General features: G+C 38.5%; 1 protein-coding gene across 1 annotated transcript in view; it reads left to right on the top strand.

The window, feature by feature from the left end:
* Nucleotides 1-26,242, top strand: part of LOC102006100 (TIR domain-containing adapter molecule 2) — a gene marked incomplete in the record, with an annotated part of 40,089 nt that overhangs the window by 507 nt on the left and 13,340 nt on the right. Inside the window, 3 exon segments of the mRNA XM_005376595.2 lie at nt 1-132; nt 4,108-4,353; nt 7,571-7,702. Of these exon segments, the coding sequence (XP_005376652.2) occupies nt 1-132; nt 4,108-4,353; nt 7,571-7,702 (510 nt within the window).

Below are 26,242 nucleotides of genomic sequence, written 5' to 3'. Positions count from 1 at the left end.
GCGCTCCTGCTGCTGTTGCTGGCGCCCGGGCCTGGCGGCGCCTCCGAGATCACCTTCGAGCTGCCCGACAACGCCAAGCAGTGCTTCTACGAGGACATAGCGCAGGGCACCAAGTGCACCCTCGAGTTCCAGGTACGCGGGCCGGCGGGCCCGGCCCAGCCTGCCGCGCCCAGGGTCGGGGCTGTCCCTTCCCGGGGCTTTTCTGTGTCGGGGTTCCTTCCTTCGTATGGTAATTCGAGAGTCTCCTGGTGTAGTCAGTGCGGGCGTTCGCCCACCTTTTCTAAACCTTGAGCGAGAGACGTAGGATCAGTTACGCTGTATGGATTACAGAAACGCTCCCACTAGTTGTGGCATCCCTTTATATTTTTTATTTAAGGCCTACTGAACTTTCCTCCTTGAAAAATTCCCTTAAAAGAAAAGATCGTTCCTGTTCTGGAATGCCCAGCGCCCGTCCTCTCCTTCTGTAATGCATACCTTCACTTTAATTGGATGTGCAGGCTGCCACTGTCTTGACTCCATTGCGTTTCAGTTTCTCCAGTGGTAGTAGGACTGTCGGTTAATGCAATCCTTGTCGTTGGAAATACTCCGTTAGAGGCTGAACTGCCGTGTGCCAAAGGTGTTATAGAAACATTGTGGTAAATGCGAGCTCACTTCTTATCTTTAGGGTTCTATAAAAAAGGGAGCTTTGTTAAACAGATTGTCATTTCTTAAGTTGGTTAGAACAGTATTTACTCTTTTCATCTTTGTTGGCAGGCCCGTTTAGCAATTGAACAATCGCTGAACGCTAGGTGCTGGTGACCCGGAAGTGATCAAACAGATAAGGTCACTGCTGGAGCTCTTCATTCCCTTGCATACTACCCACTTTAGTCTGTGCTCATTCATCAAAACTATTTTAATAGCAATATATAGGGAATTTGCGGTCTAGTCTTTGGGATCCATGAAGGCTTTTAGAAACTCATTTTAGGCTGAACTTTAAAGGATAAGTTGTAAGTACTTTGGTAGAAAAGATGGGGAATGCCCTGTGGGTGGAGGGAACACTAAGAATTTGAGGACCATGGAGAGGTTCGATATGGTTGAAAACAGGAGCCAGAGGAAGGGAGTCAGCAGGGGCCAGTCTGTCAGAGCCTTGCTGGCCATGTTAAGGATTTTGGTTTTTCCTTTCAGTGTGGGACACCGTCTGGGGTTTTTAAGTAGTTTGGTGCAATGACCAGAACTAGTCTTGGTGGCTATCGATTGTAATGTGTGAAGGTAGAAAAAAGGTGGGTAAGGTGTTTCATAATACACTTGGACTGCAGGACACCATTGTCAACTCCAGGCAAGAAATAATGGTTTAGACTATGACCGTAGAAGTGGGGAAGGAGAAAAGTTAAAAGTTTTGGAGAGAATGTAGTAAAGTCAACAGGATTTGGTAATAGTTCAGCTGTGGTGGATAAGGAAGGGGAGATTAAGGATGACCCTTATGCTCCTTACATTCATGGATTAGGACCAGGGGACAAAAAAGATAGCAGGAATATCAAGTGTAAGCCAGAATTTCCTATATTTTGATTTAATAAACATTTCTTGAATTCTTACATGTGCAGTTGCTGTGGTGAGTGTCAAGGATACTACCACAGCTTAAAAAAAAAAGCCCGTGTTATGTGTGTATAGTATGCCAAATGTTTCAGATGTGTTAATTAATTCTCAAGAAAACCTGATATGAAATGGATAAGACTTTTTATTGTTTTTTACTGATGAAACAAGTAAGATAGGTAAGACCTAAGATCAGCAAATTTACAAGTAACAGTCAGTGTACAGTCCCAAGTTGAACTCTTCTACCTCTCCAAGGTAAGATTTTTACCTTAAGGAGTTTTCGTTGACAAGTCTTAATGTTAAGTGTAGCGATAAAAATATAAATAAGGTATAGGGCTAGCTGAGGACAGAGGGATCTTGAGGAGAAATCGAGCTGAGAGACTGATGAGCAGTCTGGAAGGATAAATAAGAGTTGCTGTACAGTATAACCAAGCAGGTGGAAAGGGCAGCCCTAGGCAGGTATGTTTGTGAGCATTCCAGCAGGCCTTAAATTAGCCTGAGCCCTTCTGCTGTGGTTTGTGCATGGTTGTGAAATATATTGAGTAATAATAGTTTTGCTTTGTGACTACAGATCTGAGAATTTGCGGTGAGGTTTGGTCTCAGTAAGCACTGCCCGCTCCCACACCACCCCACTGCCACCAAGGGCTCTGCTGTTGAGACTGGGTATATAGCAGAAATATACCTGTGTGCCTGGCAAAATATTTAAAAACCTAGGCAACACCCTATTTTGGGTTTCACAGTGTTCTTTGCACACTTGTGTGAGAGAATGTGTCTGGCTGTAGACCTCCCAGAGGGAAGAGAAAGGAGCCCACATCTGACATCTCTAGACCTCTTGTGAAATAGCCCTTGACAGTGATATTTTAAATTACATTCTCGTCCTGTAATGAACTAGATTTGTGCGCACTGTGTTTGGGATCCTGTGATTCTTCTACAGCAAGCAAACACTGTTGAACTGCCACTGTCAGTGCAGATGTAAAGTGAAAACTTGTCCAGAGAACGAGTTTGGTAGTCTGGCATGTTAGGAACATAGAATGAGTGAGAATATGAACGTACGAGGTCCTGACCCTGTTTAATGGGAGGTGTAGTGGAATGGTATGCCACTGTTAACAGGTTCGGATTTCTAGGTAGTCCGCAGTGAATTGTCATTGTCAAAACGTTTTACATGAGGGCTCACTGAAGGGAGTAAAGAAAGATAGGATGCTGTCCCCTTCCAGCACACACACATTTGGCATGTTGTGGGACTGCTTCTGCTGGCAGGTGGTAATGTGGGGACCAGGTGCTGTACGTGGTACAACGCACAGGACAGCTACAATTAGCCAGCTCAAAATGGGAGTGGGGCCAAGATTGGGAAACCCTGGGTTAGAAGGAGAGCAGATTAAATTGTGGAAGACCTTTTAAGAAATTGTGACAGTAATGTGTTGTGGATTTGTGGTGGAAGGAATGGGATGAACTTGAGAGAGGTAGTAAGATAGAAGCTTTTTGTAGTCATTTGGATAGGTATGGACACTAAGTTTGGGATGATCCCAAGTTGTAATCATAGGAGAGCAGACAGTTTAAAAGGTATTAACTCAAATAAGAGTACTTGTTTCAAATAGTTTGATGAAGGTGAGGCAAGAGGATTGAAAGTTCAATCCCAGCCTGGGCAACTTAGTGAGACCTTTTCTCCAAAAACAGGAATAAAAAAGCTGAGGATGTAGTGCAGTGCAAAGGCCCTGGGTTCAATTCCCAGTATTACCAAGAAATTAAAAGTTTGACAGAAGAAAAGTGAGATGATGAATATACATCCTATACAGTTTGTATGTATTTGATAATTCAAAATACAGTGACCAAGTATGAATAACTCTGTATATCAAAACAAAGTCATTTCTCTACTGGAAAAGTGATATTTTAGGGGGGAGACGTAAATGCCCAATTTGATAAGACCTCTTTTTTTAACATCAGAATATTTTTTATATTACTATGTATTTTTACACTTTCTAGTACATAGTTGTATTTCATTTTAATTATCAAAACGCTCTGGTGACAGAGTTGGTTAGTCATCATCTTTTGTGAGTGATAAAAGCTCACATAAGTAACAGATGTTTTTTTGAAGTCCAGAGTTTACTCTCTGTTTTATTGATGGAGAATGTCAATATTATGTGAACCAAGAGAACTGAAGCTCGAAAATAACAAAGCTGCATCATTTAGTCTCATGGTAGCTAGGAGCCCTCAACCCTAATGTCTCTTCCTCATCACTTGCTTTTAAATCAAGTGATATAGTAGTCTTATATTAACTAGCACAGAAATGAATAGATGAATTCAGAAATGAGTAAAAATTCCCTCTCCATAAGGAAACTTGTCAGTTTCTGTAAAGCTTTGGTTGAAGTGAAATCTGCCTCCCAGATGTCATCCATTGGTGAAAACTTTTTACAAATGTAAAATTACATGTGATAGTGAAAACCATTTGCCAATAACCTTACTGCCTTTTTAATAGGAAACTGGTTGATTTGCCATACTTACTAGTTGCAAAGATCTCTTTTTTTTCTTAATCTCTTTTAGGTGATTACTGGTGGTCACTATGATGTAGACTGTCGATTAGAAGATCCTGATGGTAAAGTTTTATACAAAGAGATGAAGAAACAATATGATAGTTTTACCTTCACAGCTTCCAAAAATGGGACATACAAATTTTGTTTCAGCAATGAATTTTCTACTTTCACACATAAAACTGTATATTTTGATTTTCAAGTTGGAGAAGACCCACCTTTGTTTCCTAGTGAGAACCGAGTCAGTGCTCTTACCCAGGTAAATAAAAAGTTAGCAAAATAATGTTGTTATAATTACAGCAAAGAAATAAACATAATTTAATATTACGCATTAACTCATTGATGAATATAGGTTTTGAAGTCTAAATTCTGTCTTAATTTTTCAGTAGATTAGGCATTTCACAGAGAACTTCAGACTTCTATAGTAAAAAACAGTGTTAAAAGATTGAATGTACTTTTAGGTGTGAAGAAAGCATTCAAATAAAAGGAAGATCACTATTAATTTTCCATTGCTATGACAAAGTACCTATAATAATTAATTTAAAAGGAGGAAGGGTTTATTTCAGCTGATGGTTTTATGATTCCAGTTCATGGTTAGCTGGCTTCTTTATTTTTGGTCCTATAGCAAAGCAGCAACATCATAGCAAGGAGTAGCAAAGCAGCTTACCTCATGCCAGCCTGGAAGCAGGAGAAAGGAGAGTGTTGGACCCCTACATCCCCTTCAAGGGAATGCCTGCACTGGCTAAGCCTTTATATATGGGCCTTTGAGGAACATTTAAGAGTCAAATAATAAGACTCACTAAGATAGAAACATCAGTAGTAAAGGAAATTCAGGAAGGCTAAGCATTACTGCAGTGTTCTAAAACATTTTCTGTAACCTGTGAAGGAATGTTGCTACCATACCTTAGTAGGTTGATGTAACTGGGAGCAAAATGATGCCATATAATATATAAATACCCCACACCGCACTGTTTATACCATTAGTGTTATTCAGCTATTGTTATAAGAGCTTTTGCTGTAATGTAGGTAAAATATTGAAGATTAATGATGTCGTCTAACAAAAATAGTTTTATAGGCTAAACTGGGTTTTATATTAAAGAAAGGTTAATAATAGAAAAAGCAAAAGAAATTTAAAGTCAGTAAAAGGATACTGCTCGGATGCTAAGGGGTTGTTTTATTTCTACTTCAAATAAGATATGACCTTAGGCAATATCTGAAAGATAGTTTTAAAAACATCAGAAGAAATTATTTCATTGCTACACACTGGTAACTCAAGTTACTCAGGAGGCTGAGGCAGAAGGATTGCAATTTTTGAGGTCAGCCTGCATGATTTAGCAAAACCTTGTCTCAAAATTAAAAAATAAAAGAGGTTGTGGTACAACTTCTATGCTTTGCATAGAGCTCTGGGTTCAATTACCGGTGTCAATATGACCACAAAAATAGAAAGGCAGTTAATTTACCATCTACTTGTTAAAACCTTAAACTGGTATTTTCAGTGTTTCCCAGCTCCATTTGGTTTCTCTGCTAACCATTTAGGTGATAGAAGCAGTTTTAAGAATGTGTAACAGCCTAGTTCAGACTTAGTGTAATAGTTTTAGAAACGTTCTCTTTAGGATCGTATATGAAGGGCACTTCCCTTTGTAAATGATTTGCCTAGGAGCTGTTGTTTATAACTTAACCTGCCTCTCTACTGTAATGATTTTAACTTGTATAAGAAAGTAACTTTCTTGTATAAGAAAGTAATGTAAGTGGGCAAATAGAAAATGATTAGCAGTGAATCAATCAGTATCATGTAGCCTGCTTTTCATATGACATTTTTACTCTTTTCTTAGTGTCAGTTTTCTACTTTCAAAAAGCTAATAAGTTTCTCATATAGTAGAAATAGTTACAAAGCAATTACTCATACTTTAAATGGAAAAAATTACCAGCTAATCAATAGAGAATAAATAAATGAGTTTTACTATCCCTAGTTTTTACCCGTTACAAAAAAATGCATCTGGAATAAGAATGATAGCTATTAGGGGAAAAATTGATGAAAAGCTGGTGGAAAACCTTCTAATGGATGATCAAACTGGTGTCATCTAAGTCTAATCATTCACTCACAAATTGACATGTGCTTGTTACACTGTGTCGTAAGAAGTACACAACCCGGGTCTGAGGCTTCCCACTGAGAGAATGTTACACCTGAATCTCATCAGGTTTCTAGCTGCAGCTTACAGTTTACAGTAAATACCTAGAATAGGGAATAGTGTGGGAATACAGGCAACAAAATCTTTTTATGTGTACTTTACAGGTAAAGAACCCTTGTGTCATATGTCATTTTGAAAATGCATAGGAAAGAAAGAAACTTCAGAAGCACTTTAACCCCTTAGAATCATTCATTTTAGCACAGTTTTGGCAATCTTTTTGTTCTTAGGGGCCTCAACAACAACAAAAAAATTTGTGTATTCTAATAGATAAGTTCAATTTGTTGACCTCATAATTTCTCACACTTTACAAAACACCTTTAATATTTTTATAATTATTCCTTTCATTTTGTGCTAGAACCATATTAAATGTTTATTTCCTAATATCTATACCTTAAAGAGAAACTCAGATTTGTTTTTAAAATTATTAATACATACACGGTTTGTGAAATAAAATAGTAATACAGCAGTCAAAAAATATTAAACCCCTGTATAAAAAATGTTAGATACAGCTGGGCATGGTGGCACACACCTGTAATTCCAGCACTCAGGAGACTGAGGCAGGAGAATTGCTGTTATTCCAAGGCTAGCCTGAACTGTACAGCAAGACCCTTTCTCAAAAAACTAAAAATTAATAATATATTAGATACAACCTTTCTTAAAGTAAATGGTGTAACAAATGTGTAAAAATAAGGTATTAACAGATTCAATCACAGACTGATTGAATCATGAAAATGAAACTTGTATCCCACTGGAAACATACAGTGGTTTAGTTACTGGTATTAGGGAGAGTTATTTATTATTTAGCAAATTGATAAATGTAAAGAAAAGATTCCTTTCTGGTCTTTTACTTTCAGATTCAAAAATTAGCTAAAGTTTTTGATGTTATGTCCATGTTTAAGATACTCCAAATAACTTTGACTAACTCGATCTTTTTATGCCATATTTGGTTGATTTTTGAGATATTTGGGCTTTGACTTATACTCATTATTGATGAACTTACCATTCTTTATTAATGTTCCTTTAAAGACCCTGTGCATAAAATTCTGTAGCTACCAACCTTATCTGATATTTCTGCCACGTTAGCTGAGAGTTCTGTCTTCCACCTTGCTAAGGCCATGCCTGTGACATCCCAGTTTGGGGAAAACAGCTGCCTGCTGGCATGTCTAGCCTTGGTAGAATGTTAATCCCAGGAGGAATTGAGATCAGACTGAAAGCTAGGATAAATATGCTAGATACAGGGTGTATAGAAAGTATTAAACATACTAACTGAAAATATTTTCTCCTCAGATGGAGTCTGCCTGTGTTTCCATTCATGAAGCTCTGAAGTCTGTCATTGACTATCAAACTCATTTCCGATTGAGAGAAGCACAAGGCCGAAGCCGGGCAGAGGATCTAAATACAAGAGTGGCCTATTGGTCAGTAGGAGAAGCCCTCATCCTTCTGGTGGTTAGCATAGGGCAGGTGTTTCTTCTGAAAAGCTTTTTCTCAGATAAAAGAACCACCACAACTCGTGTTGGATCCTAACTGCCTTGTGAGAAGTGATGCACCATTGCCACTGTTGTTGTAATATTGTTGTCCTCTAATTTAGGTACTGAAGAACTTAATATTGGCAACATTTTAAAACCTTGCTCATACACTTGTTGGGAGAGATGTATAAATCATACTCCAAACTATGGAAAGGACACCTTTATTTATTTGTAAAGGTGGAAAAACTTTGGAACTTACTTGGGCTGTTCATGTTAAATTCAACACCAATGATCTGCTTTTTCTCTTGGTTGTTTGTATCTATTCTTCGCACACTAAACTTTGGTATCTTGATTCCTTTTAATCACTTAAAAGTATTTTTCTTGTAGTTGATATTTTAAAAACCTTAGATTTAATGTCTACATGCATTATGGAGGAAGAAAACTGCCTTTTATTTGTGTATAGTGAATAAAGTTACGTTTTTAAGGAAACCAAATGTGATTAACTGTAGCCCAAGCCCTATATCTGCACTGCTTCATTATATTGGGGAGGTGGCTTCTATAGAAATGTAATTACTGTTGATATGATTTTTAGTTGACAGGTTGTAGTATAATTTATATCTTGCTTGCTTGGGAGATGTTAAGATTTTTGGTTTGCTGGGGTTTATTCTATGATTTATAACGATGTTGTTTTTCTACAAAGGCTACCACATAGAAAATGGTTTGTATCCATAGCATAATAGAGTTTATGCAGACCTTAAAAATCAGACTACTATAATAGGTAGAATAATAACTGGAGGGAGGTGAATTAAATGGGGAAAGTTTCAGTTATCTGCACTTGTAACATTTCTAGTGCTTTTACAAAGGAAAGATATTAAATGTCATTTTAACATTTTAATTGGCTAGATCTTGCTTTTCGTATAGCTTTAGTGTCTTCAAGTCACCCCCAGTTTAGGTCGACAGTTCAAATATTGTATCACATAAGTGCCGTACATTTTATCCTCATGGGCGCAATGTGCTGAGAAGTTTTGGGGTTTTTTTTTTTTTTTTCTATTTTTATTTTTGTCTTGCACATTTTGTTCCTACAGTGTCTGTTTAGCAACTCTAGAGTGATTTAAGATTTAGAATACTATGTGTGTTTTCTGTTCGGTAATTTCATTGATTGTACTTCATTTAATGAGTATTAGCGCATATTCTGTACGTTATAGGGTTTAGATTGTGTTTGTATCTTATTACTTGTGTAGATTGGGCTGATTAAAATCAAATTTTGTTCAAGTATTTCAGAATGAAATACAGGATGATGCAAAATTATATGGACATTTAAGACTCTTCTGCTATTTAAAAAACAAAAATGTAACTGCTTTTCTGCCATCCCCCCTTTTTCACTCAAAGGTGATGAGTACTGAGCAAGATTGTCGTATGCCATAGACCTTGATTGAATAACAGTTCAGGCCTCTTAACCGTCACTGACTAGTTGTTAAGTCTCAATTCTAAACTATCTTAAAATGCGTGTGCACGCACACACACAGATGTAAGGACAAAATGGATTCAAATTGCCATGCTGGCTATTTTAGTAGTCTATTAAGGGGTTTACATACTTTAGTAGTCTATTAAGGGATGAACATATTTTCAACCCTTTTAAGATTCTTAAAGACCAAATAGCTATTTCTTCAACATTTATCAATTGATTAAGAAGTTTAAGATTTTACAGTTCTTGTATTTAAGTTGTCCTGGAGCTTTAGAAACGTCCGTTCATACTTAGATTTGAAGGTTTCAGGCATTAATGTTAATGTATTGATAAGCATGGGCATATGTGAAATGTCTTTTTCTGGTTGCCTATGGACTATTGTATTCAGACCCTTACGCCGTAATTAAAGTCAGGTATAGATCTTGCCATATTTGGTATAGATTGTGCACTCACTTAATCTGTGCCTCTCAGACTTTAATAATACTGCATTAGACTGTTACCACAAATAGTTTCTCATGGAAACATTAAGGTATAATACTTTAAATCACCACTGTTACCTGTTATTGATAAAAGTAGCTGGATATGATGGCACACGCCTGTAATCCCAGCACTCAGGAGGCTGAGGCAGGAGGATCGCTGAGAATTCAAGCCCAGCCTGAACTACATAGCAAGACCTTTCTTTAAAAAAAAGTGTGGGCTTTGTGTAGTCTTTTTGTAGTTCTAAATTTTGGTGGCTGTCTATGTTTATATAATTTAGAAAGTGTGTGTCTCCAAACGTAAATGCTGAGTAACCTTATTTCTTCCTCCTACTATATAATTTGTAGCTCATCTTTTTTTTTAATCTTTTCATAATCTGTGCAGCAGTTTGAATTTCCCAAATATTTATGTTTGGACAAATGACTCAGATTACGTATTTGGATATCATAGTTGTATATATTTTTAAAGTAGAAAAAATAATGGAAAGTGAGTTGATACACAAGTTTATACTGTACTAAAATTTCAGCTGGGTGAAGATACATTTTAAGATGTTACTTTGCTAATAATTTAAATGTTCTTTTTGCTATAAGGAAACATCGTTTTTGGTTCACAGTTTTCATCCAGGCTTGATGAGAATCGGCACCAAAAACACGGTAGACTGAGAAGCAGTTTTATTCTTTGAAAAATTTCATTTAACCCATATTCCGTCCGTTTCTTTGATTTCCTTTGTAAATGTGTGGCATTTATAGTTAAATAGAACAAAGCAGACCTATGACTTTTGTTTTCAAAAATTAATATATAAGTAATTTAAAAGGGGTTTTTTCATTTACTTTTGAAAACAATTTCTGTAACAAGCATTGGTTCCACAGGATTGCACTGATCAGTTTCTTTTAGAATAAAAAAAAAAATCTTTCAGTAAACTGACTTTCCTTGTTTCTATCAGGATTTAAATTTTACTGAAAGCTCCTTATAAATACACAATACATTTTATTACAAGAGTGCTTATATGGTGTTTCATTAAGACATGTGAGAATCTGACCAAGAAGGAGAAGCAACATGCCTCATTTTTTATCTTCTCTTCGCGTTCCTTATGGAAAGGGTGTTTGGGTGCTGGTGGGAGTGGTGGCACACGCCTATAATCCCAGCACTAGGAGGCTGAGCTGGGATTGCTGTGAGTTCAATGCCAGCCTGAACTACATGGTGAGACCTTGTCTCAAAAGAAAAAACAAGAAGTGTTTACATCAGTAGTCTAACCTTCAACCTTAAAACACAATAGAAAATTAAATGTAAAGCAAACAAGAAGGGCTGGGGATATAGCTCAGTGGCATAAGGGCCTGCCTAGCAAGTGCAAGGTCGTGAGTTCGATCCCTGATACTGCAAAAAAAAAAAAAAAAAAATCAAACAGAAGAAAGTAATAAAGATTAGACTGAAAATAAAAATGTGGGTGAAAGACAGTGAAGCTGTCTGTTGCTCTAAAAGTTAAGTAAGTCTATTTTAGGTTGTATAATATCCAGTTGTGTTGACTTTTTTTTTTTTTCCTTAATAGTCATCTGGTTCCTAGACACACCTCTGCAAAAATAGCAAGGACATAACAGTAAATACAGGTCATTGAATCCTTATGGTGGGTGCTGTGCTAAGCATTTTACTTACTGACACATTTCCTCTTTGCAGTAATCCTACAGAGATGATAATCACATTTTACAGAAAAGTAATCTGAAAAGTTAAGAAATCTGTTCATATCACAGTAACTAGCAGAGTAAAAATGAACCTTAGCAGTCACACTCTCACTGTTCTCTCCACCCCTTCCCACCTTTCCCTTCCCACCTTTCCTTTCCCCCACTTCTCTCCCTCCCTTCCTCCCTTTCTCCCTTCCTCCCCTGGGATTGAACCAGGGCCTTTGCACTGAGCTGCATTCGCACACATACACCCTTATGTTATTTTTGAGACAAGCTCTTAGGTTGCTACGTTGACTGGGCTCAAACTTGGGATCTTTGTGCCTCAGCCTCCCAAAATGTTGGTAATACAGGTGTGGTCCACCATGCTGAACTAGGTTTAGCTCTCATGATAAATTCCTCAGTAATGGTTTTGTGCTTTGTCTTTGAAGTCATACCAAATTAAATAATGGTTGTATGATGTTGGGCAAGTACTTTTTCTGTCTTTATCCATTGTTAATACTATGTATCATAGTGAAAAGAGACACTTACAAAACACATCAGACCAGTTCTAGTCTCTTGATCTTCAGTTTCCAAAGTTCCTAATGTAGTTTGCATTTATTTGGCTGTTAAACAATCTGTGACACAAATGTGGAAGTATGTGACTCATCAGTGTAATAGCCTGATAAAGCTTCAAAAATGAAAGGAATCTGACACTAGAAAGGCAACTTTAGGTAGAAATAGGATAGCTACCTGAGAAATTAACAAGTTCCGAAGGAAAATGGTCTCTAAAGGTCCAAGATAACTTGCAGGGTACTAGAGGAAAAAAAATATGTAGATCAAAAGACATATTCTTTATCAGTAAAAGTAATGTTTGATCTCCTGAATAACTTCATGTTGGAATTCCAAATTCTGGAGGAAAACACAGCAATTCCATCACTCATTTCTCCTTTTTATCTGTTGGATAGTATCATACAGAAATTGATTCCTTGCTGAAGCCGAGATACACTAAATATAATGCTGGTCAGGCATATGTTTACAGTGCTGGTAATTACTAATCACTGCTATTTTCAAAAGAAAAACACCAGTTTAAGAATTTGATAACTGATTGTTCAAATAGTAAAACCACCATTTTGGTGTATTTCAGTTCTTTTTATCAGTACATGTTTGTAGTATATAGTGATTGTATTCATTGTGGGGAGTCGGTACGTGTACATGACATTAACTTTTTAACCCCCACTTGTCTCTTCCCCTGCTCCTTGCATCTCTTCGACCCCTTCATTCATATATTTGTAAATATTTGTGGTACATGATGGTCACATTCTTCGTAGAGACCTGGCACATGTGCACAGCACTTCTCTATTCCTCCCCTTTTTAAAAATCTCAACCCACCCCATTTTTCACTTCCCTTCCCACATGCCAGAAAGCCATCTCACTGTTTCTTCTTACATTTTATTCTGTACCTTATATATTGAAGTTCTCATATAAGAGAAACCATGCAATTTGCAAGCGTATGTGTCTGATTTACTTCCCTTAACATTGTGGTCTCAGGTGCATTCATTTTCCTACAAATGACTCGTTTATCCTTTTTATGGCAGAATAGTATTTTATTGGGTATAAATACCATCTTTTCTTCATCTGTTGGTGGACATTTAGGCAGCTTCCAAGATTTAGCTATTTTGAATTGTGTTGCTATAAACATGGGCATGCACGTATCACTGTAATATGATGCCTTTAATACGTTTGGGAAGATCATGGAATGGGTGAGTCAAATAGAATTTCTATTTTAGTGTTGTGAGGGATCTCCATACTTATTTGCATGGTGGTTGTATCAGATTTGCATGGTGGTTGTATCAGTTTACACTTCCACCAAGAATGAAGAAGGGTTCCTTTTTCCCTGAAGTCTCTCCAACATTTGTTATTATTTGATATCTTGAATATAGCCATTCTTTCTGGACTGAGATGGGATTGCAGTGCTAGTTATTTTTATATATTTTATATATAAGAAATACATATTATTTACTTATATATGAAATTAGACTTTTGCTTCTTATGGAATAATTAAGCTACAATTATGAAATCTATCACAATGCCAAAGAGGGTATTTAACATGTACAACTTAAAGAGAAAATTATAAAGCATAGACTTGTATCCAATACTCAAGAAATACGACATTGTCGGTGCCTTAAAAACCACCTGTGTATACTTTCCTGGCCATATCTCAGAGGTAATCAGTGTTCTGTTTAATGTTGTCTTGGTCATTCTAATGCTTCATTGTTTTTGACAAATCTGGGGAAAAGGTACAGAAATGATTTAATACTGGCATTATTGTTTTTTCCTTCAAGATTTTTGTGCCATCCAGCCAAGTGCCTAAGGCTGTTAGCAGCCTGGAATTTAGACTTCAGATTTTCTGCTCTTCCAGATAATGCTCTGCACTGTAGTCTGTATCCCAACTGCAGGGCATAGCTTTGGGGTCCACACTGAACTGGGAGTGTGTCAGCCACTTTGGATGGATACTACACCCAACCCGCATCCTTAACCATTGGTCTGGTTGAAAGTACAAACGTACCTTCCAGTTACTACTTTTATTCCTTTACAGAGATGCTTAGTGTAGTCTTTCCTTCTTTTTGTACTCTGCTTTAGGGATTGTGCTGAGCTGCAGTTCCAGACATTTTTAATTTTTTTTTTAATTTTGAGACAGGGTCTTGTTGAGGTCACTAAAGTCCCCTGGCTGGAATTGAACTTTTTGATCCTCCTGCCTCAGTCTCCTAAAGTGCTGGAAATACTGTGCTACTTCATGTTTCATTATCTTTAGCGGGAACATGGGTACAAATGACCTCTCATTATTTACCTCCACTGCACTTCCATATTATTTTAAGATTAGCTTGTCCATTGCTACAAAAGTCCACTAGGGGCTGGGCATGGTGACACAGGCCTGTAATCCCAACACTCGGAAGGTTGAGGCAGGAGGATCACCATCAGTTTGAGCCAACCTGGGCTATGTATTGAGTTCAAGACCAGCCTGGACTACATAGCAAGACCCCCTTAGAACTTTGATTGAGATTGCATTGACTCTCAGTCTTTCAGTGGACACTTGACATCTTAGCAATATTGAGTCTTCAATTGCATGAACAAGTGATAGCTCCATATTTTAAGGGCTTTATTTTCACTTGATATTTTACAGTTTTTCAGTGTGTAGGTCTTTTACATTTTGTTCAGTTTGCCTCTCAGTATTTAATATTTTTGATGTTATGAATGGTATGTTTAAAAAATATTTAATTGACTCAGACTGAATACATTCAAGGTGAACAATGCGCCTTTCTATGCATATACATGATACGATTACCACTGTCAAATTAATGCATCCATCACCACCCATCCTGTAGATTGGGCTCCCAGAACTTGTCCATTGACCAACATCTTACCATCTCTCGTATCATCCCTCAGCAACCATCTTTCTAATTTTTTTTGTATCAGAGATCGAACTCAGGATCTTGTGCCACTGAGCTATATTCCCAGCAATTTTTTAAAAATTCTCTCTTTCTTTTTGTAAGAGAGGGTCTTGCTAGGCAGTTCAGGCTGGCCTTGAGCTCACTTTGTAGCCCAGTCTGGCCTCGAACTCACAACCATCCTCCTGCTTCAGCCTCCTGAGTGCTGGGATTACAGGTGTGTGCCACCATGCCCAGCTTCATCTTTTTAATTCTGAATCTACAATTTTAACTTTACTAGATTAAATATATAAGTGATATCATGCAGTATCTATCTCATGTCTGGCTTATTTCATTCAGTATGATGTCCTTCAGGTTCACCTATGTTGTCACAAATGGTAGGATTTTATTCTCTTTATGGCTGAATAACCTTCTGTTGTTACATGTACCACAATTTCCTTATTTCTTCATTTGCTGATAGACATTTGGAAAGATTCCTTCTATTGTTAGTTTGCTGGGAGTTTTTATCAGTTTTTATGGATGTTAAGATTTATTTTGTGAAATGCTTTTCTGTACCTATTAAGCTAATCATGTAGTTTTTCTGTTTTAGTTTATTAAGTGATAAATTATATTTATTGGTTTTGCATACTATACTGTTGTAGTTTGGGTTTTGCAAGGGGAAGCAATACAGTGCAGGACAATTATAAGATTATTTTAAAATAGTCACCCAAAGAGTCATACAAAAAGAGTGCAGGAAATCTGTCCACACACTAAAGACCAAAGAGTCCAGCTGAGGGCCTGGATCCCGTGGTAATGTCCTGCATGAGTCCAGCTGAAAACCTAGAGCCCATAACAACACCCCAACAAGTCCAACTGGAGGCCAAGAGCCCACGACAATGTTTCATGCAGGCCTGTTTCCTGGAACTGCGCTGGGAAGACCCAAAGGTCAGTGGTGGAAGCTAGAGTCTGTGCCAGCGGGATGAAGGATCAGTGTTAGCAGACTGAGGGATCTGCACTGGAGCCAGAAAGTGATACTCAAAGTAAAAACCAGATCTCCCCCAAAAAGTACTGCAGCCATCTTCATCAACAGTGGGGTCCCAGAGTTTCTCCATTGATAACAGACAAGCGAAAGCTAGCATGACAAGCTTCTCCAGGAGACTCAGCAGTGTACCATCTCCTCCAGAGCCAGGAAGCGATGCTCAAAGTGAGGACCAGAGTTCCCCCCAAGTGAACTGTAGCCATTCCCAGGGACACCAAGGTCCTGAGTTCCTCCTACAGTGAGAACACCTGAGTTCATCAGGAAAGCCAGCATAACAAGCTCCTCCAGGAGAACCAACAGCAGCCCCAGGAAAACAAACAGCTCCAACAGCTTCTAAACTTTTCCCTCTCCAATTCTGCCTTTTATGTGGCCCACAATGATCCTTCAGTGGGCCCCCAATACCGAGCCACACTGGTTCAGTTCAGGTGGGTGTTACAAGTTAATCACAAGCTGTGAATCTACCACATAAACCTTTTAGTATGTTGTTGGAGTTAAATTGTTCAAATTTTGTTTAGAATGTTGTATCTGTGTTCCGTCTTTTTATTGTAATATCTTTGATTTTGGTATGATACAAATGCTATCCTCATAGATTGACTTCACAGTGTTGAGCTTATCTTTCAAGGAATATTCTACTTCCTCTCTTTTATTCTGATAATGTAGTCTGTTTCTTGGGTGTTAGCAGAAGACACGATTCTTGGATCAGATAAAGGATCTTATTACTCATGGCACCACAAATAGCACAGTCACCAGCACATTTTCATTGGTTTGTCTTGCCCACAAGTCCTATAATGGTGACATGAAGGGGCCCAAGCGGATGCTGTGCATGTAGTGGTTTTGTGTCACAGCTAAGGAATAGTGAGCTGAAGGAATCCACTGCATTTATAGCAAGCAGTAAGCTAGTTTATTTTTTGTCCTGGAGGGAAACATTTTACATTTCAAGATTGCTCACTATGAACACTTGCCCGAGAAATGGGTAATATGTAGGAGTCGGGATACTGCCTGGTAAGACATGCGGGAATCCCAGAGACCTAGGGGAGATAGCTGTGTCTTCCATTTCATCTGAGTTTGCTGGAAGTAAGTGGTTTAATATCCTACATCTTTTACATGTAGCACTGTTTTATTTCTGGTATTGTTATTCTCTTGAGTAGCTTCCTCAGGAGTGTATCCGTCTTTTCAAGGAATCATCTTTTACTCTTATTGAGCCTATTTTTTATATTTCTGTAATTGCTGATCTTACTCTTTTGGATTCATTCTTTTTTTTCCTAATTTCTTTTTTTTCCCCATCTCTTCTCCTCTTTACTAATTTCCTGATGTACACAGATGTTTAGATAGGTAAATCTCAGACTTTGTTTTCTAACATAACACTTAACACTAGAAATTTCTCTCATTAGAATTTTAGTTATGTGGGCTGGGGATTTAGCTCAGCGGCAAAGCGCCTGCCTGGCAAGCGCAAGGTCTTGAGTTCGATTCCCGGTACCGGAGAAAAACCGAGAAAAACCAAAAAAAAAGAATTTTAGTTATGTTCCACAAGTTTTGATAGGAAGTATTTTTAATAGTACTCAGATCAGAGTATCCTATGATTTCTGTTACCGTGTTTTTTATTTCCAGACACTTAAAGGGCTTTTCTCATTATTCTTTGGTTTTAAATCTAAGACTCATACCTAGGTCAGTGATGGCAAACCTTTTAGCACTTTCAGTGATACAAACAGCCCACTGTGGCATGCATGCTGTAGGTTTGCCACCACTGACCTAGGTGGTCAGATAACTTAGTAAACTGGACTTGAAGTCCTATACCCAGGCCTTGGAGGCATAGTACAGATAGAGCTTTTTTCTTCTTTGTTGTTAAGACTTGCTCTATGGCCAGAAATACGCCCTAATTTTGTTAATATTTTACATAATCTTGACTATGCATTCTGAAATTGTATTGGGGCCATAATATATAACAGGTTAAGCTCATCATGTTCAAATAATTTGTTTTTGCATGTGTGTGGGGGGGACCTGTGTGAAATATTGGGAAATTATGGAGTAAACTGAGGAAGACAGAGGATTAAGACCTTAGAAAAAACTAGAATTTAATGGAGTAAGCTCCAAGGATGTAAAGCCATTGGACAAATACTTTACATGATGTCATGGAAGCTCTCTCTTCTCGGTTCAGTTAATACAACTCCCCACTCTGCTTTCACTCCTCCATTATCAGCACACACACCTGAAATTGTCTTACTTGTGCACGTGTGTGTCTGGCTCCCAGATTAGTCTAAAATTTTGCGAAGACCTGGGCCACACTTCCTGTGTTCATACTGTGTCTGTAGTGCTTAGAGAAGGCACTCTAAATATTCGTGCATGATTGGTACATTTTTTTGAAAATTTGGAAAGAAAATGTTAGGCAATTAGACTTGTAACCAACTTTACATATTTTCTTCGTATAACATTATGAAGAACAGTGTAAATTTTGGAACAATTTTAAAAGGAACAGTTCATGCAAATTTACCCATTTTTGTGACTTCTTGCTTATGTATGTACTTGGTATAAATGGTCAGTGGGGAAGTACCTGTTTGGTGAATCTGTTAGTGGTATTTCAGTGAAAAGTTTAAAAGCAGTGATTTGAAAGGTTGCCAGAGGAAGAGGAATAGGCAGAGGAAAAAGAGAAGAACATTAACAGGCAAGATGACCATAAACACAAAGTGGTATTGTCAGGATTAAGAAAATGAGTATTTGAGTGGTCACTTTGGCAGCTGTCAAAGACTACCCAGCAAGGAAAGTGTCAGTTGGATTTAGTAACAAGGAGGCCCATTTGCTTGGAAAGTGTAAGGGAGAATTGTTGGGGGTGGGGGGGGTTGTGGGGGTGTGTGTGACAGCATAATGAACTGTGTCAACACGGTGCTTAGTAGGTGTTTCTGAGTGCACAGGAGCATCCCACAAGATATTACCTAAAGCCAGTGCCCACCGTCAGTGTCACCGTGGTGTCGGCCAGGAGGGAAGAGTTCGGCTTTGTCTGTAGTATGCTTTGTCTGAGGCCAGATTTACTACCCAGGGCTCCACTTGGAACCACCTTCTTTCTGGGGCTTGGTAACAGCTCTTCTTTGGCAGAGAGTGGGGATTGCCTGTGAATTAAAAGGAGAGGAGAAAATGTTTCTAAACTGGGTTCCCAGGGTATGAATAGGATTGGAAGATTTGTTTAGGACCTGACTGGCCTGGCTTTTTGTTCTCAATATTCCCTGGAGTTCCGACCCGTTTCAGTAGTGGAGAAGACGCCTGAGACAGAGGTCTCTCTGCGGGTGGCTGCTGGGGCGCAGGGATGCGGTAAGGCCGCAGAGGTCAGTGAGAGCGCCCCACGCGACGGGAAAAATCGAGAGACCCTTGAGGGGTGACAGAGTCGCAGTGCCTCTGAAGAATGTAGGGTCTGTTTGGTGCGAAAGAAAGAGAGTGCAATTTCCTTCCAGATTTTCGGGGACCTCGGAGTGGGCACTTTAATAAGTAAATAAGTAAATGAAAGAAAGCCTAGGGAAAGTCCAAGTTTCCCTTCTCAGCGACAGTTCCCCTTGGCGACTTCCCGGCCTCAGCCCCGGCCAGCAGCCTCTGCCGAGAGGGGCCCGCCGCGTGGACCCCGCCCCTCGCCAGCTGCGCGTCCCCACCCGGAGCAGAGTCCAGGGCGGCCGGGGCTCCAGGCTTCCTGGCGGGTAGGGCGAGCGGGGAGCTGGGCGGACCTTGGGGAGGACCTGCCTTGCCTGCGCCTCCCCACGCCACGCGCACACGCGGAGGGGAGGAGGCGGCGAGCGCTGCGCGGGGGCGTCGGGTCGTGAGGCGCCGGGCGCGGGGACCTGACCAGCTCCTTCCGTGGCTTCCCTCAACCCGACCGGAGAGTCAGCACCTGCCTTTCTTTCCCGTGTTGGATTTTGACTGCCAAACCGGATTTTGAAAGAAACCTCAGAACCGTAAGCAAAAAGCTAGTGTTAAAAGGACTGACAGGCTCCACGAGACCCAGGCAGAAGGGCTTGGTTTGGGTTTTGTCTGGCTTCTTGTCCAAAGCTAATTTGGATAAAAGTATTTGGGGCTGATAGCTGTGAGCTGCTTTTTAACGTCTTGTTAGAGCTTACCGAGTTTTCCAGATAAGTAAACTTTCTTTTTTAAAAAAAATCTTTAAAAATATGATGCTTAAATTTTAACACTTTAATGTGCTGGATGTAAACGGAGTTAAGCAGCTCCGTTTGATATCTGATTTAAGTCAGAAAATAGATGAGCACGGAGAGTGACTTCCGTTTGAAGCGAGGTCACAGATTCTTTTATTCATTCATTTAACAATACCTGCTGTAAGATCTTGCATTTAAATTACCCCCATTTCTTTGCCCCCTTTTGTAGGAAAAGCTCTTTGAAAGACTTGCTCGAAGTCTGTCCTTGCACTTCGGTTTTCATCTGTCCTCACTCCGACTTTTGGTTTCCTTTAGTCCGTCTTACGATCACCAAATTCTGAACTTCCTTATACCTTATTGATCGCTCCTGGGCTTCTGAGCCGGTGAATGTTAGCGCGCCCCAGGGGTCCTTTCTTGGCCGTGGTCTCACTCTGCACATACTTTCCCCCAAGGTGATCTCCATCCCAAGCCTGTTCCCTGGCTATAAATAATATCTATAAGCTGGTGACTTCCAAATTTGTTTCCCTAGCTTTACTCTGAGCTCCAGATGCCTGTATCCCGCTCATTACTCAGCATCTGCACGTGAAGTCTGACAGGCATCTAAATTTAGTGCGCACAAGCAGAATTATTGGTACCACACCCAATGGACTTTTTCTCACTTCCTTCTCACTTTTCTTCCTGTTTTCAGTAAGCATTCCTGCCATTCAAGTAGCTTCAAATTCGAGGCAACATCCTTAACTCTTGTTTTTAGCGCAGAGCCCACATTTAAACAGCAGAGCTGCACCGAACTGTGCCTTGAAAACTTACCTCCAGTCTGACCGAACCTCTCTTTCTCCCTCAGCTCTGCGTGGGAGACTAGAAAGTCCCTGCCTCTGCCCTGGCTTTTACAGTCTTCCTCCAAAGAGCACTGATTTGTTTTTCAGATCGATCAGAACTTTCACTTCCCCTTCAAAGCCTTCCAGTGGCTTCTCATCATCATAAAGACGAAATTTTTAAAATGGCTCTGAGGCCTTGTGCGATCTAGTCTCTAACAAATCCTCTGATCTCGTCTCCTAACTTCCCTCTGGCACACTCCACGGTGGTGACACTGATCTTGCAGCTGTCCCTTTACCTATAGAGGGTCTCTAGTGGACCGTGGAGGACTGCATGGCCTTTCCTTCCCCATCTCCTTGTTCATATGCTGTCTCAGGAGGAGCTGTGCTGTTGTGTGTAACAAGATCCTTTCCCACTGGCCTGTGGATGGGCTGCTGTTACCTCCATAGTACAACTGTCCTCCTTTAGCTGTGGGGAATGTTTCAACACCTCCAGTAGATTCCTGAACCTGGAAATATTACCAAACCCAGTACATACTGAGATTTTTCCTATACCTCCATACCTAATTTATAAATTAGGCACAGTAAGAGATTATTAATAATTAGTAAAAAAATATATAACATTGACAAAACATACAATAAAAATGCCAGCCTTACTCTCTTGTCCTTTCAGCCCACTTTTATGTAAGATAAGGGTTACTTGAACATGAGTACTGCAATACCATAACAGTTGATCTGGTATCTGTTCAGCTACTATGTGACTAACAGGCAGGTAGCATATACAACATGGATATGTCGGGCAGAGGATGATTCATGCTCCAAGTAGGGTGGAGTGGGACAAACTGAAATTTAGTCACACTTCTCAGAACAGTAAGCAATTTAAAACTCATGAATTGTTTCTGGAATTGTCTACTTAATATGTTTTGTCTGTGTTGACTACCTGTGACTGAACCCATGGAAACTGAAGTCATAGATAAGCGGATTACTGTATTATCTGAAGCTCTGACATCTTTAAAGTGTTTGTTGGGTGCTAGTGTTCTCTAATATTAAAAACGCATCTTTCTCTCAAGTGTCGTTTTTATCACATAGACAGTTTGGATTTAAGTTCTGTATTTTCTTAAACTATCTTCCTGGTTTGAACAAGACTTGCCCTTTATACCAGTGCTCAATTTTAAATAAGCAAAATGAAAGAAAGTTATCTTTCTGTTCATCTAGGTTCCAAAAAGAATTCTGTAGCTTTCCCACAGCTGAGGGGGTCCACAAGAGAGAAAACCAGGGTCACAGATGAAGATCACTTTTATATTTTTAGTTCTTCAATCTGATAGAAGCAGATTTTAAAAAATAATTAAACATTTACTTACTCAAAGGCCTGTTTTAGATACTACGGAGATGAATGCTTTGTTCTGTGGTTCTTTTTTTAAAAAAAAATTTCTATCAGTACATATTTGCTGTACATAATGATTACACTTTTCACGAGGAGCTGGTCCATGTATGTAGCACATCTTAATTCTTTTGTTCATCCCCTTGCTCTCTCCATTTCTCCCCCCTTCCTCCAACTCTTGGTCCCCTTTTCTTTTGCAAAATTTTCTATCTTTTACTTTGCTCTTTCATGATTTATGCTTTGAATTTCTCATAGGAGAGAAACCATGCAAACTTTAAGCTTGTGTCTGACTTATTTCACTTAGCATTATGGTCTCAAGGAGCTTCAATTTTCCTACAGATGACTCAAGTTTATCTTTCTTTATGGTACAGTAGTACTCCACTGTGTATGAATGCCACATTTTCTTTATCGTTTATTTGTTGGTTCATGTATAAGCTGCCTCTAAGCTTTAGCTGTTATGAGCTGTGCTGCTATAAATGTGTGTATGCATGTATCACTGTACTATGATGTCTTTGACTCTTTCAGGAAGATATCTAGAAAGGGAATAGCTGGGTCAAGTGGAATTTCTAGTTTTAGGTTTTTTGAGAATGTACGTACTGATTTGCGTAGTGGTTGTACTAGTTTATATTTATACCAACAGTGTAGAAGGGCTCCTTTTTCCTCACACCCTCATCAGCATTTTTTATCATTTTATTTCTTGATAGTCATTCTTTCTGGAGTAGTATTATTTTAATTTGTATTTCTCTAATGACCAAAGAGAAGGATGAATGTTTTTCTTGTATTTATTGGCCATTTGTACTTCTTCTGAGAAGTGCCTTTTCATTTCGGTTACCCACTTTTTGATATTCCAGATATTAACCTTCTATTCAAGAAATAGCCGGCAAAACATTTTTCCCATTCTGTAGGTGATCTCTTCTCTCTGTTGATTGTTTCCTTTACTGTGCAGAAGTTTTTTAATCTATGATCCCATTTGTTGATTCTTGATATTATTTCTTATGGAATTGGAGTTCTGTTCAGAAAGTATTTGTCTGTACCTGTATCTGCAAGAGTTTTACACTTTTATCTTTCAGCAGATTATTTCCGTTTTAACATTTAGATCTTTGATTCATTTTGATTTTAGTTTGATATGCAGTGAGAGATATAGGGCTAGATTCAATCTTCTGCATGTGGATAGGTAGTTCTATCAGCACCAATTGTTAAAAAGGTGACCTTTCCTCCAGCGTATGTTTTGGCCCCCTTGCCCAAGATTTGATAGCTGAATTGCTTTAAGTTGTTTCTGTGTCCTCTGTTCTTTTCCATTGATCCACATGACTTTTTTTTCCCCTTACTATCATGCTGTTTTTATTGCTGTAGCTTTATAATATCCCTTCAAAGCAGGGGTTGTGATGCCTCCTGCCTTGCTCTTGTAGCCCAAGTCTACTTTTGCTATTCTGGGTCTCTTCTGGTTTTATATAAATTTGAGGATTACTTTCTCTACTTCTATGAGGAATGCTATTGAAATTTTTATTGGATTGCATTAAATATAAGTATCAGTTTTTGGAAGTATGGCCATTGTGACAATATTGGTTCTGCCTGTTCAGAATTACAGAATATATTTCCATTTTCTAATGTCCTCTTTAATCTCCTTTTCAAGAGTATTACAGTTTTCATTATAGAGGTCTTTCATTTCCTTGATTAGCTTAATTCCTAAATACTTAATTTTTCTTGATGCTGTTGTGAAGGGTATTACTTTCCTAATTTCTTTCTCGGTGAGTTCATTATTAGTCTACAGGAGCAGTACTGATTTTTTATGTTCATTTTGTATCCTGCTAGATTACTGGTTATTACTGGTTATTTTTTCCAAGAGTGTTGTGGTATAATTTTTTAGGCCTTCTATGTAGAGGATCATGTCATCTACAAATGATAATTTGATTTCTTTCCTCTATATATTCCTTTTATTTCTTTCTTTTTCCTGATTGCTCTGGTAAATGTTTCAAATACTATACTAAACAGGAACAATGATAGTAGACATCCTTGTCTCATCCCTGGTTTTAGAGGAAAAGCTTTCAGCTTTTCCCCATTTAATATGATGCTGGCCATTGGTATGTCATAGATGGCTTTTATCAAATTGACATAAGGTCCTTTTATAATTTTGTTTGGGATTTTTAAAAATCACGAATGGGGGGCTGGGGATTTAGCTCAGCGGCAAAAGCGCCTGCCTGGCAAGCGCAAGGTCGTGAGTTCGGTTCCCAGTACCGGAGAAAAACCAAAAAAAAAAAAAAAAAAAAAATCACGAATAGATGCTGGATTTTGTTGAAGGTTTTTTCTGCACCTACTAAGATGATCATGTGATTTTTGTCCTTGCTTCTGTTTATGGACGTATTACATTTATTGATTTGTGTATACTGAACTATCCTTGTGTCCCAGAGATGAAGCTTACCTGATCATGATATATGATCTTTTTATGATTTTCAGCATTCTCTTTGCCAGTATCTTATTGAGGTTTTTGTGTCTGTGTTCATTAGAGAGGGGTTTGGTTCTCTTTTTTGATTGGATCCTTTTCTGGTTTTGGAATCAGAATAATGCTAGCTTCCAGGAATGACTTTGGGAGTACTGCTTCCCTTTGAATTTTGTTAAAGAGTTTCAGGAGTATTGGCATTGGATGTTCCCTGAAGGTCTTCTAAAACTCAGGAGTGAATCCATCAGGTCGTGTGCTTTTCTTAGTTGGTAGTTTGTTTTTTTTAAATTTGCTTCCATATCATTGCCTTTCATTGGATTATTCAAGGACTTTGTATCTTCTTGGTTCAGGTTTGGTAATTTATAAGTATCAAGAAATCTACTGATTTCCTCTGGATTCTCCAATTTATTAGAGTACAGGCTTTCAAAATAGTTACCAGTAATTTTCTGGATTTTCAGTGGTGTCTTTTGTGACTTCAACTTTTGAATTTCTAATCACCTTGATTTGGGTCCTGTCTTTTCTTTTTTCTCTTCTTTTCTTTTCTTCTTTCTTTCTTTCTTTCTTTCTTTCTTTCTTTCTTTCTTTCTTTCTTTTCTTTTCTTTTCTTTTCTTTTCTTTCTTCCTTCCTGCCTTCCTTCCTTCTTTCCTTCCTTCCTTTCTTCCTCCCTTCCTCCCTTCCTCCCTTCCTTCTTTTATTTTTTCTTAAGACTGGTGGGGGTTTTGTCAGTTTTGAGAGCCAACTCTCTGATTCATTGATTCTTTGTATTTTTTTAGTCTCAGTTTCATCTCTGATCTTTACAATTCCTTCCTTGCACTAGCTTTTAATTTGGATTGTTCTTGTTTTTCTAAGACCCTGAGGTGCATCATTAAGTTATTTATTTGTTGCCCTGTATTTTTTATAATTATGTAGAATATTAGAGAAGCTCTATTTGGTATAGAGTTAGCAAACTCATGCTCTTGGACGATTGGTGTATATAAAAAAAACAGATGAAATGTTTTGCTGGGTGTGGAGGCCCACATCTGTAATACCAGCACTCTGGAGGCTAAGGCAGGAGGATCATTGTGTGTTTTTGGCCATCTTGGGCTACATAGAGAGTTTAAGCCCAGCCTGAATTACATAATGCGACCCTGTCTCAAACCCTCTCCACACACACACACACAAAATAAATACAGTTAAATCTGAAAATTTGCTAAAGCTTTTGAAATATGAAGATATGGCATATAAGGATGCTGCTATCTTGACATTAAATTAATACAAACTGTATTTAAAAGTACAACCCTTGGAAACTTTTTTTATTTATTAAAAACCTATTTTTCAGTTTGCATAATTGTTGTAGAAAAAGATGTGTTTATATGTGTATATTTGTGCGTGAATACAGCCTATATGTATTCTCCATGGATGGAACAGAAGAAGCCAGGTCATATAGGACATTACTTGTCATTTAGTAAATTTTGCTTTATTCTGAATGGTGTGCGATAGTCTGTTTTCCAGTTCTTGAGACTCTTTATGAGTTCTTTCCTCTGCTAATCTAATCTGATATTAAACCCAACCCATCTGTAATGTTCTTAATTTCGATTATTATATTTTTCAATTCTAGATTTTTTCTTACCTACCATTTCTTTGTAAAAAAAACCTTTCCACTTATCTGACAAAATTCTCAGTTTTATCTATCAT

This window comes from Chinchilla lanigera, unplaced genomic scaffold (genome assembly GCF_000276665.1).
Source record: "Chinchilla lanigera isolate Chin_1 unplaced genomic scaffold, ChiLan1.0 scaffold00007, whole genome shotgun sequence".
NCBI classification, from domain to species: domain Eukaryota; kingdom Metazoa; phylum Chordata; class Mammalia; order Rodentia; family Chinchillidae; genus Chinchilla; species Chinchilla lanigera.
The sequence above is the reverse complement of the archived record's forward strand: the minus strand, read 5'-3'. Positions and strand labels throughout refer to the sequence as shown.